The sequence below is a fragment of the Callithrix jacchus genome, chromosome 6 (assembly GCF_049354715.1).
Source record: "Callithrix jacchus isolate 240 chromosome 6, calJac240_pri, whole genome shotgun sequence".
In the NCBI taxonomy this organism is placed as follows: domain Eukaryota; kingdom Metazoa; phylum Chordata; class Mammalia; order Primates; family Cebidae; genus Callithrix; species Callithrix jacchus.
Window position 1 is genome coordinate 128111356 of NC_133507.1, and position 12477 is coordinate 128123832.

General features: G+C 40.4%; 1 protein-coding gene across 4 annotated transcripts in view; it reads right to left on the reverse strand.

Moving 5' to 3' along the window:
- Positions 1 to 12477, reverse strand: part of DYTN (dystrotelin) — a 69564-nt gene that overhangs the window by 41380 nt on the left and 15707 nt on the right. For 3 of the 4 annotated variants that reach the window (XM_035305450.3, XM_078328303.1, XM_035305453.3), the window contains 4 exons: positions 8593 to 8664; positions 8175 to 8338; positions 3334 to 3445; positions 1750 to 1901 (listed from right to left, as the gene is read on the reverse strand). In XM_035305450.3, the coding sequence (XP_035161341.3) occupies positions 1750 to 1901; positions 3334 to 3445; positions 8175 to 8338; positions 8593 to 8664 (500 nt within the window). The remainder of the gene's footprint in view (positions 1 to 1749; positions 1902 to 3333; positions 3446 to 8174; positions 8339 to 8592; positions 8665 to 12477) is intronic. The other variant, XM_035305452.3, reaches the window with a different exon arrangement.

Here is a 12477-nt window from a genome sequence, read left to right on the forward strand (position 1 = left end):
TTGTGTACTTTATTCTTTAAGGAACCATAAACATTCTTTAAAGAGCCAATTAAAGTACAACAAACTTTAAAGCAACAAAATGCCCACCGAAATAGAAGTCTGGAATTGAGATGGAAATTTGCGCTGGATGTCTGAGAAAAGATTAGAGAATTATAAAAGAAATGAACCAATAAGTCCAATCTGATTTAAAGTAATCTATTCTTATACTCCTAGGAGGCAAAGTGAAAGTCAATCAATATTTCTTTTTCTCAAAAATGTGATGAGGCTAAGCATGGTGGCTTGTGTCTGTAATCTCAACACTTTGGGAGGACAAGGTGGGAGAATCACTTGAGGCCAGGAGTTTGAGAACCCACCTGAGCAGCATAGCAAGATCCCATCTCTATAAAAAACAAATATAAAAATTCAGCTAGCATGGTGGTGTGTGCCTGGGAGGCTGAGGTGGGAGAATCACTTAAGCCCAAAAGTCCAAGTGTGCAGTGAGCTATGATCGTTTCACTGCACTTCAGCCTGGGCGACAGAGTGAGATCTTGTCTCTAAAAAAGAAAAAAAAAGTGTTTCTTTCCTGTATCTTCTGCTATTTTAAATTACAAAGAAGTGGCTAGTTCAAAAATGAAGGTCACAAAAACCTTTTAAAGGTCATCTTTAGGTGGGTGATTGGGCTTGTGATGGGCAATTACATACACTGGTCATGGCAGGGTGTGCCCCTCTGGAGCACAATTTGGCATTCTAAATTTTGAGAATTAACTAAGTTCATAATGTTTTATTCAATGATTTTTCTTTTTCTTTTCTTTTCTTTTTTTTTTTTTTGACACGGAGTTTCGCTCTTGTTACCCAGGCTGGAGTGCAATGGCGCGATCTCGGCTCACTGCAACCTCCGCCTCCTGGGTTCAGGCAATTCTCCTGCCTCAGCCTCCTGAGTAGTTGGGATTACAGGCACGCGCCACCATGCCAGGCTAATTTTTTGTATTTTTAGTAGAGACAGGGTTTCACTATGTTGATCAGGATGGTCTCGATCTCTTGACCTTGTGATCCACCAGCCTCGGCCTCCCAAAGTGCTGGGATTACAGGCTTGAGCCACTGTGCCCGGCCTCAAGGATTTTTCTTGAATGAATTTTCCCTTAATAAAAACATAAACGTATTAAGATGAAATTCATGCATAGGGAAGTTGACTCTAGAATTTGGGGGAGCAACATTTGGAAATAGCCAAATGTTCTATAATGTATTGCTCTTGAATTGTGGCACTTTCTTATATGGAAGAGAGTAAGGCTGTTAAAAACAATGTTTTGGGAACTAATAATGAAAAATTAGCATAATCCCTGTTTTGATAACACTAAAATGTGAATAGCACTCCTCTGTGAGTGGTGGTAGGCTGTCTTTTTTTTCCTTTTTAAACAAAATTTAGTATTAATTCTGAAATAGGCTTCCAAAAGCAAACCAGCAAAAACTAGGACTATAACAAAGATATTCAAATATTCTAATATTAACAATCTTCAGTATCTTTCTGATGGTTTTCATTGTAGAAATAACTCTAAACATCTGGATGGGTCACCAAAAGGTGTTGTGGCCTTAGTTCTACTTTGAAATTAAAGTCCGTTTTTAGAGAAGAAGAATCTCTTAAGTCGATCCCTCACCCTGCCTCCTGCCTTGTCTAGGATCTTCAGCATTAGAAAGATTGCTGGCTGGTTAACACAACACCCAGGGCCCTGGGCAGTTGCTCTGTGGGACCAGCTGGACCTCAAAGCCACTCACCTGGCCTGTCCATGGTGAGCCACATCCTTTGGATTCATCTGGTCCAGCAGGTGCTGCCTTCTCACCGCTTCTTTCTTCCTACAGCACCCCTGAAGAAGGTTGTTTCTGAGGGTCCTGAAGAGAAGCTTTGAATTGTGCTTTGCTGACATCTGCTGAAAAAGCCAACATTTTAAAAAAGTGTCAGATGTGGTCTTTTTTACTTACCTGCATGTGGACAGGCAACCATGAAAGTTTTTTGAATTATTTCTCTTAAGTTCTCGGAAAATAATCTTACCCCTTTCTTATCCCTGAATTTTTTCACATTCTTATATAGCATAATTCTTCAAATTAAATACCCCACACTCCCTCAATAAGTCCTCTTCCTTAGAGTAACCCTAGTCATTTGACATTCTACACCTAGAGGAGGGCATCAAAGACGACCAAGCCTGTGGTTGCTCACATTTGGGGTTGTGGATGCCTTTGAGAATTGGAAGATAACTTGTGGCTTTATCTCCAGCAAAATACTCAGAAATTCCATTCTGTATGCAATTTCAGTGGATTCATAGGCCACTTGAAATCTATTCATCAACCCCAAGTTAAGAACCTCTACCAAAAGGAAGCAAAGAAGGAATGAGATGTTTGATTTTAAGGGCTTCAGCACTTAAAATTTAAAGCATAATAAAGCGGCCACATGGTGTCACTCTAACATTAACAAATCCAAGATTTAGCCCCAGGAAAGTAGATCCTAGGCCTGAGAATCTGGATCTGGGTCCACACAGTTTAGTAAGGCAATGCCCACTGGAAAGTATTCGACAAGATTCAGGCACTTGACCTTTGTGTGCCATTCATGTAAAGGAGAGAAGGAGGGAAACTATCCTTGGCGAAGTTAATTAATCAACATCCTTTGCTATTGTGGTATTGGAGGTGGTTGCCATCTGTGTGAAGAAATTTACTCATGGAATTTAGTAATAAAAAGAAAATGTTCTTTCTGGGAACAATTAGAATGCCTTTTCTTAAAATGTACTATGCTATTTCTCTTACAAGGAACTGAATTCGCTTGCTAGGAATTTATAATTTTAAAAAATTTGAAAGGCAGCTGTGAAGTTTTAGTTGTATACTTTTTCAGTCAGCATTGAGATAATTATCTTTCTTTTTTCCTAAAGAAGAAATATTTGAAAGTTAGGGTTCAGGAAAAGACATGTTAAAAAAGAAAAATTCTGCAAAAATATGCCAGTAACTAGGAGTCTTGTGGCATCATTTTTGCCAAATCAGAGCCCTTCTCTTTTCCATCTGTATCCATTTCCAATTCTCTTTCTAACTCTTCACTGACATATTCTAGTCCAGAGTATCTAATCAATTACTTCAGACTCAACTCTGGCCTTTTCTTGTGCCTAAAGCCTTTCATTGAGACATACAATGTGAAGAAAGCATACTTATATTGAGAGAGAGATTCAAGGTGGAGTTTGCCACTTGATTAGTCTTAAATACTGTAACAGATGACAGGAGAAGAATCTGAGGTTTCACTGGAGGGCAAGTTTTTTTTCATGGCTATTGATTATACTGAATTGATTAAACAATAATTTGGTATGCGACATTAAATGTTACCTGAACGCAGTACTCAATGACAGGATGAGACTTCTGATGGGACTTGCTGTGGAGACCGGATAAGAAACACATCTGGCAGATGTCAAAGTTGAGACACTTCAGACAGCAGTACCTGCCAATCAAAATAGAAGCACAGCTTTCGTCACTAGTAGATGAGCAAAAGAAAGAATATCCAGGTAGAGAATGAGCACCCCAAAACACATAGAAGATGTCCGAGCTACCAAATCAGTGTAAAGTTTCTCCCAAATGATAGGATTATCAATGACTCTGAGGCATTTATTTATTCAAATCTTCATTTATTAGAATTTAATATGGCCTTATATTCATGCTATATATGCTATGGTATAGAAGTCTGATTTATTTCCCAAAATACTAAGTGCCCTCCATATGCAGGGTGCCATGTGCTATAACCTTTAGGATAAACCCTTATATCTGCAGCCACATCATGTGCAGCTGCACAATGCACTCAAATACTTTGAATTTGACAGCTAATTAAACAAGCAGATTTCAATAACATCCAATTTTGGCTTCACTTAAACTTTTGCACAATATGATAATATTGGGCCTGCATTCCTGTGTGGTGCTGGGGAAAATTAAGCCATAGACAAATTTAAAAATAAGGATTTGTCATTTTATAGAAGTCTGTATGTAGGAAAGATATAAAGTGGAGGAGGGGAGTTCCTCACCACACCCAAGTTTCTTGACCCATCAACATTGGAGATTTTTTCTTTATGAGAAATGACAACCTTAACTCCCTTTGCAGTCAGAAGGAGAGGAGAGATTCTTGACACACTCTGGTTAGGAGGAGTGTCCCATAATACTCAGGAAACTATTGTGATGTTAGGGGAGAGCTAGTGAGACCTAGAAATCATCAGTAACTTTTAAGTATATTTGAGTGGGACCATGTTGTTTGTCTACAAAATAACAGGGAGCTATACATTTTTTCTCGATACTTAAATTCTCCTCTCTAACTGTAGTGTATATAGTATAAAGCTCCATCTTCATATGGTGACAGCTGGTGAGAACCAGGTGGCAGCTGTTCCTTTTAGACTGGACACATAGTTCTGAGCTAGCCATAGTCCCTACCTGTCCTATTTACTTCATATATACCACTTGCCTTGCCTTTTAAGCATCTGGGTTTTCAACCCCTGTCTTAAAGGTTACAGAAAAGAAATATGACAAGATTCCAGTGCTCTTAAATTTCATATCTTGCTGCAAAACTTTGACATGGAAGGTTGAGGTAACAACTTGCAGAATTAGGCGATGTGTGATTAAGTGCTAAATGAGAGGCGTGGAGAAGCAGGGCTATAGCAGGGAGGCAGAGGGAGAGCCCTATGGGCTGGTGTGGACTGGAAAGTTTTCATGCAAGAAGTGAGACTCATGCTATGCATGGAAGGTGGGCTGGAGATTAAAGCAAAGGAAATCCCAAGTAGAAAGAATCAGAATAATAAGATAACGAAGATTGAGATGAATAAGAAGGGTTTAGAGGACACCAGATCTATCAGACCTGCTAATTGCCCTGAAGAACAGCAGGGAAAAAAACTTGAAAATTTTCTGAGGCCAGATGGCAGAAGGTCTGATGGTCTGATCAAAGTCATTTAGAGGCAGAGCAAGAGAATATAAATGCCTCCAGATCACCCCTCAGCTACCCTTGCTCACTGCTGTACTTCCAACCCAGACTCCCATGGCAGGATATGAAGAAACAGAGTGGGATGACTATAACAGCAGCTAGCATTGTTGTGCCTGTTCTATGTGCAGGCAGTGTACACGTGTTGATGCAGTTAATCCCCATGGAAATTCTTTCAGGTATTCCTACAATTACCCTCATTTTGCAGATGAGGAACCTGAATCAAAGAGAGTTTAAGTCACTTGGACAAAGTTATACAACTACTCAGTAAGTAGTAGAAGATTTTGACTCCCAGGTTACCATCTGAATTGATGGCCTGCCATCTTAACCACTAGAATACATCACCACTCCTCAAGGCAGAGGCTTGAGTTTGAATTCGCATGCCACCATTACTACTCATAGTAGTACTAATAGTTGAAATGGAAACTTAAGCTCACTTAAGTTTAGGAGAATGCCTGGTACACGGTAGGTTTTCAATGAACATTAGTTGAATGAAGTTGGATAAATGACTTAGTTTCTTCAATAAAGGAAAAATGGAGCTAGTAAACCCTATCCTCTTGGCCTTGTAAAATTTTTAGAAAGTTTTAAAAATTGTTCAACATACATAAATGGGAAGACGTTAACTTTTTCAATGAAATGTACAACATAATAAACAATATTTTTAAGGAATATTTGATGAGCCATCCATGCTGGCTGCTTTATCAAGCATTAACTAGATGGCTGTGATTGACTTGTCTAGGGTAATATGCTGCTCTATCCTTAAATTTGTTCATCAGTGCTCTGAAACTACCTACCAGTATACGAGAATGGTTATTGTGTGGGTAATGAGATCGGTGTTTTTACCAATATAGAGCCCAGGTTTTCCCCCAATTTCATCTCAACCTTCCATGGCTATCACAGAGCAAAAATGTGACATGTCCTTCTACAAATTCAATCTCGGATTAGGGCTGCTCTGTGGTCTTTGCACCTTCTCTTTCTTTACAAGGCCGAATCTTTGTCCTCTTCCTGTTACCTGCAGATCTGCAAATGCTTCTGCTCTAACATGGCTTTCTTCATCTCCCAAAAACCCAAAGCTACTGTTGAGTTTTCTGAGATTCCAAAACACAAGTTTAAAGTTAGTTTTATTATATATCCGGGCAATTTTTAATAGAATCAGAAGTCTCAGACATCATTTTATATAGCCTGCTGTATTTTAAACACACACACACACACACACACACACAACTTGAGGTCCAGAGAGGTAAAAAGCCTTGCCCAAGTCTCCCAGCTCTTTGTATATTGACACCTGTTTATTGCCTTGGGTGTCTAGGAGGGAATGTGGTTTACATGGAGGCATTTCAAAGAAATCCTGTTCTCATTCTCAACAGACGGTTAATTACAGCATTTCTTGCCCTCTGCCTTTGCCGTTTTTATGGGTGACTTAAGTAAGTCACTCAAACTCTTTGAGACTCAATTTTGTCATCTGTAGAATAGAAATAGTATCTGCTTTAGGTTAACATAATAATTTTGAAAGAAATTGCCATGTAAAAGTTGTGTTTAATAAAATTGCAAAGTTAATCCTGTTCCTGACCTAGGGCAGGACTTGTAGTTACTCCTTAACTAACACTGGCTTGTTGGTTAAACAATCATAATGTACTCATAACATGGTAAATCATATTCCAATTTCCCCATTGTCCAGCATAAATAATTTATGTTTCATTGTAGTATGAAGATTTCCTTGTTCCTCCTTGCTTGGTTTCCAATAGTCCTGTCCTTTTATATGTTTTATTGTTTAAAGTTCAGTTACTTGGTAGAATTTACATGACTGAAGTTTCACTATGTCCTGCAAATTCTCTGCAAACCCAATTCATTTTCTTGGCAAAATTAAAACGAGATCTCTGGTTTCTTGGTACTAAACAGACCTATTTTGTCTCCATGGGGAGCATATTTCAGTTCTGCCTTAGCTAGGGTCAGGAAGCATGGAAAAGGAAGAAGAACAAAGTGAGCAGGAGCTGGGGCCTGAGGCCTCTTGTCCCCTTCTCCTTCTGGGCACCCCCAGCTTTGCCCTGTTTTCAGCTGCCTGAAGTTCCAGAGCTTTAGTACTTCCACACCCCTAGCCCCTGTTCACTCATCGTGAATAATAGCATCTTTTATACCTGGCCTATACCTGGTAGTTTCTTTCTCTTCTCCCAAGCTATTAATGATAACTCTAATTTTACTGGATGGGATTTGATTGTATCCTCAAAGCTATGGAAATATTTGAATCTCACCCCCAAATCTAGCTCTCGAATCTGTCCTTTGCTCCAGGTAGAGAGAAGATCTGGGCTGAGTTGCTCTCATTCATGCTGATCATCCCCGTGAGTCTGAGACTCGTTTGCAGTTGTATGCACAGGGAGGCAGTAGAGCATCATGGCTGCAAAGCAGGGACTCTGGATTTAGGCCACCAGCCTCTGCTGCTTGCTAGTCATGTAAGTTATTTCACTTCTCTGCAAATTGGGGAGAATAATACAACCCTTTGCATAGGCTTACAATATATTTTAAATAAAATGACCCATGTGAACTGCTCAGCTTGGCATTTGTCTAACACCTAACAAAATTAGCATCGTTAGGATGATGATGATGTTGGATGAATGGTTCCAAAATACTTAAAAGTTGTTTTTGGAACAAAAGACAGCCCAGATGCATTGGCCCATACTTGTAATCCAGTGCTTTGGAAGGCTGAAGCAGGAGGATCAGTTAAGATCAGGAGTTGGAGACCAGCCTGGGCAACATAATAAGATCTCATCTCTACAAAAAAATGGAAAGTTAGCTGGGCATGGTGGCATGCACCTGTACTCCCAGCTACCCAGGAGGCTGAAGTGGGAGGATGACTTGAGCTTAGGAGTTTGAAGCTGCAGTGAGCAATGATAGTGCCACTGCACTCTAACCTGGGTGAAAGATAGAGACCCTGTCCCCACCCCCCAAAAAAGGCAAAATTTATTCCCCTTAGAGGAATAAAAATGTCTATTAGTCACAGTATGCATCAGTGGAAGAATTTAATATTTCAACCATTATAGAAGATAAAAGACAATTTATTATTAACCGGGATGCCTCTTGCCAAGAAATCATTGAGCCAAAAAGTCAACTGAATTCCAGATGTGTGAAGAGGACCCCAAAAAGAATCTGAAGGCATGCAGCGCCAACTGTAGAACCAACTGGAGAACGGTAATCCGAGCAATGCTGCTGGTGACCATACCTGAGTCCTCTGATCGGGAAAGTCCTGCAGACCATACACCGAGCAGGGTGAGTGACCCTGTCAGCAGCTGATAACCGGTGACAGGTCGGGAGCCACAGGAGGATGGGAGGCTCAGATTGCACCCAAGACAGGAATTTCTCTTCTTTGATTGCTGGGCTCAACACCTGAAAAACAATGACACCCTAATATGTGTTTTTAGGCATGACTTGGTATTCTCATTTTCTTTTCTGACACTAATTCTGTCAGCTCTGCTGAAGAGGTTTATCGTATGAAAAGCTGGAGGTGAGACTATCTCCTAAATTCAGTTATCTGGGATACTTTGTGGAGGAATAATAGGTCTGTAATTTAAATCAGTGAGCAAACTATCCCAATTCACTGTGTCTGTCCCCAACTCCAGGGACTTTTGCAAGGCACTCACCCCTTGGAAACAGCTGCGGGTGGCACTCTCCACAGAGCAAAGAGCACGACTCTCTCCCACGACAGTTGGGATCTGCAAGAGACAACCTCATCTCAGCTGTTAGAAAGTGGAGAAATATGTGGGCTCCGGGAGCAGCAGGCCCGAGAGCTGGTGCCCACAACCATGCAGTCCTAAGAGTCTGGTATCTGAGACCAGGTGAACTGTCTCAATCCAAGAGAACAAAAGCAATGTGTGGGTTTTGTATGCTGTTTGCATTAAGACAATGAATAAGCAAGTGGGAAGAAGAGGAGAGAAGAGGGTAAAGGAAGGAAGTCTGCCAATGGGGTGATAAACTGCTTCCTTCTGTTTTACCTCTTGTGATACCAAATTATTTTAACCTTTATTTACGCCTTTGTTCACCTGTGAAATGCATATCATAATAATACTGTCTTAAAGTTTAGAGTTTTAAAGTATACATACTTCTTTTTTTAATGTTAAGTTCTGGGATACATGTGCAGAACATGCAGGTTTGTTACATAGGCATACATGTGCCATGGTGGTTTGCTGCACCTATCAACCTGTCATCTAGGTTTTAAGCCCTGCATGCATTTGGTACTTGTCCTAATGCTCTCCCTTCTCTTGCCCCCCACCCCCCAAGAGGCCCCAGTGTGTGATGTTCCCCTCCCAGTGTCCATGTGTTCTCATTGTTCAGCTCCCACTTATGAGTTAGAACATGTGGTGTTTGGTTTTCTGTTCCTGTGTTAGTTTGCTGAGAATGATGCCTTCCAGCTTCATCCATGTCCCAGCAAAGGACATGAACTCATTCATTTTTACAGCCGCATAGTATTCCATGGTATATATGTGCCACATTTTCTTTATCCAGTCTATCACTAATGGGCATTTGGGTTGGTTCCAAGTCTTTGGTATTGTATATATACATATTTCTTAAGACTAGTCAAGTACAGTAGTGAGAAGTGGGAAAGAGTAGATCCAGGAGTTCAATCTGTAACTGACTGTAAACCATCTATTGAGATAACTCGCTACCTTTGGACAAGCCTAGAGTAGCTTTGAGAAAAACCTTTCTAAACACTTTCATATCATATCATTTTAAGAAACACCCGTCTCTGAGGTAGGGTGGTAATCACTACCCTTCTTTAAAGCAAGGGATGAAAGGAAAGGGAATCAGTCTGTCAAAGAGACATCTGCACTCCCATGTTCACTGCAGCACTCTTCATAACAGCCAGGTTTCTGGAACGATCTAAGTGTTCATTGACAGATGAATGGAATAAAAAAATGTGGCATGTAATATACAATGGAATAGTACTCAGACTTAGGAAAGAAGGGGATCCTGTCATTTGCAACACCATGAATAAACCTGGAGGACAATATGCTAAATGAAATAAGCCAGGCACAGAAAGGCAAATACTGCATGATCACACTTACATGTGGAATCTAAAAACAATGAATTCATAGAGACAGAGAAAAGAATAGTGGATGCCAGGGTGGATAAAGATAAAGGAGAATATGTTGATTAAAGGGTAGAAACTTTGATAAGATAAGTAAATTCGGACTGGGCACAATGGCTCATGCCTGTAATCTGAGCACTTTAGGAGGCTGAGATGGGTGGATCACAAGGTCAAGAGATCAAGACCATCCTGGCCAACATGGCTGTAGAGCCAGGCTCCATCTCAAAAAAAAAAGATGAATAAATTCGGGGGATGTAATTGCAGCATGGCAACTAGTAATAGTACTGGTGAAACCCCATCTTTACTAAATATACTAAAACTAGCCAGGCGTGGTGCCAGGTGCCTATAATCCCAGGTACTCAGGAGGCTGAGGCAGGAGAATTGCTTGAACCTGGGAGGTGGAGGTTGCAGTGAGCCGAGTTTGTGCAACTGCACTCCAAACTAGGTGACAAGAGCAAAACTCTGTCTCAAAAAAAAGGGGTTTTTTTTTCCACATTTTCCAGTATTGTTTACTTGAAAATAGATAAAAGAGCAGATTTGAAGTGTCCTCAAACCTCTCATCCCACAAGATGGTAATGATGATGGTGACAGATGGGTTAATTCATTTGACTGTGGTAGTCATTACACAGTGTATATGTATCTCAAAACATCAAGTTGTATACCTTGAATACATACAGTTTCTGATTATCAATTAAATATTTTTCAAAAATAAAGCAATTTATTTGAGTAATTGAGATTTGATATTTTGCTAATGCCAAAAAAGCAATTTAGCAGCAGAATGGGGGTCTCACTCCAGGACTCTGACTCTTTCTTGAGGAGTTTTCATAAAGCTTTGTCACAGCCAACCTTACTACATACATTCCAACGGCTCAATCTGTGCCACCACACTCAGTGGTTTCCACCTTTCTACCACAGTCACCATAAGGCGTTCAATGAAGGCACTAAGAACCTTTTGTGACTGCCAAGATGGCCAGGGACTTGGCTCTGACATCATCTATATGCACAGATACATGTACCTGTCACCTCCATTTATTCCCATTTGGTCACAAGTCCTAATTTCACATCTGATGTCTTCTACAGCACAGGCTGTCAGCAGGCATTGCCTGCAAGCTCAGAAGTAATCTCAGAGACCCTCCTGCTGAGTCCATCAACTCGAATAAACGTTCTTCTAATCAGGAAAGTGGCACTCAGAACCTCTTTGCTGACAATTAGCCAGGCAGAAGTCAACAAACATTTGCGTAATAGTGACAAGATGGCTTGTACTTTAAATTGATAATCCTGTCACCAGTCAAATGTAAGTAACTACTTCCTATGTTATTTAGCCTTTGTCTGAAAACGTAACTCATTACCCATGGTTTGGCTTGTGAATGCTGATGAACTAACTGAACCACTTATTTAGACTGTGATGCTGATTCAACATTCACCCTCCTCTGATGTCCTTGAGCCCTGGGAAAGGAGTTTTACTTCATTTGTGAAATAAGATGGGTGGATAATGTAGAATGACTCTCAACAGCTCTGTGATTCTAACCTAGTACAAAGAAAATTCACTTCTGTGGTGGGTTTCAACCTACATTTTTGCCTGTCAGGGTGTGCATAAAAATTTTGCAGATGAATGGCCCAAGTGACTAATTTCTTGCAGGTGTTCTCGGAAGAATTAAACATGGCTAGATGGCACACCGCACAGGCAGACACCACTTGAAATGATAATTACGATGCTTAGGGGAGGATTTGAATCATGTGGTGAGGCCTGGAATTTTCTCTGGGAATCTATTTCTGAGTTCATAATAGCAGTCAATGGGATGATAATTTCTGTGCAAATCTCTGCCTTCCTAAGACCTTCTCAGGAGCATACTAATACCTGGGGTGCAGGTAGGGGCAGAATGCTCCGTGTCCTAGAGATTTTTATTACCTTCCTCCTTATCCCTCCCCACTCCCATCATGACTATCCTCAGTTCAGAATCCTTGGTCCAGACCCAGGAGAAAAATGACAGAAAGTTCCTAGGTCTTTACAGTACAAAACATCTACTTGGGGATTTTGTAGGAGCTGGAAGAATGGAGACATCCTTCAAAACAAGGGTAAGGGTACAATAGGACAACAGCACCTGCACACAAGATAATCCAGAGCCTATTTAATCCATTCGCAAAAGTTCTTGCTTGGTTACATCAATTTATGTCATTTTAACATTAAAAAAAAAAACTTTAAGGAGGTTAAATTCCCTTGCCTAGTAAGAATAAAAACAAAATCAAATCAACGCATTCTTAAAGCACAGGAAATGATCTGAGTACTCAGCATGGCACTCCATCTATGCATTCTTTAAGTATTTTTTGGAGGTCTTTTTGTATGAGACACTGTTCAAGGCACTGGAGACATAAAGATGAAATAGTCCCATGGGGAAGCATCTGCTCCAATTTGACAAGTGCTGCAACGAGGTTATGCATA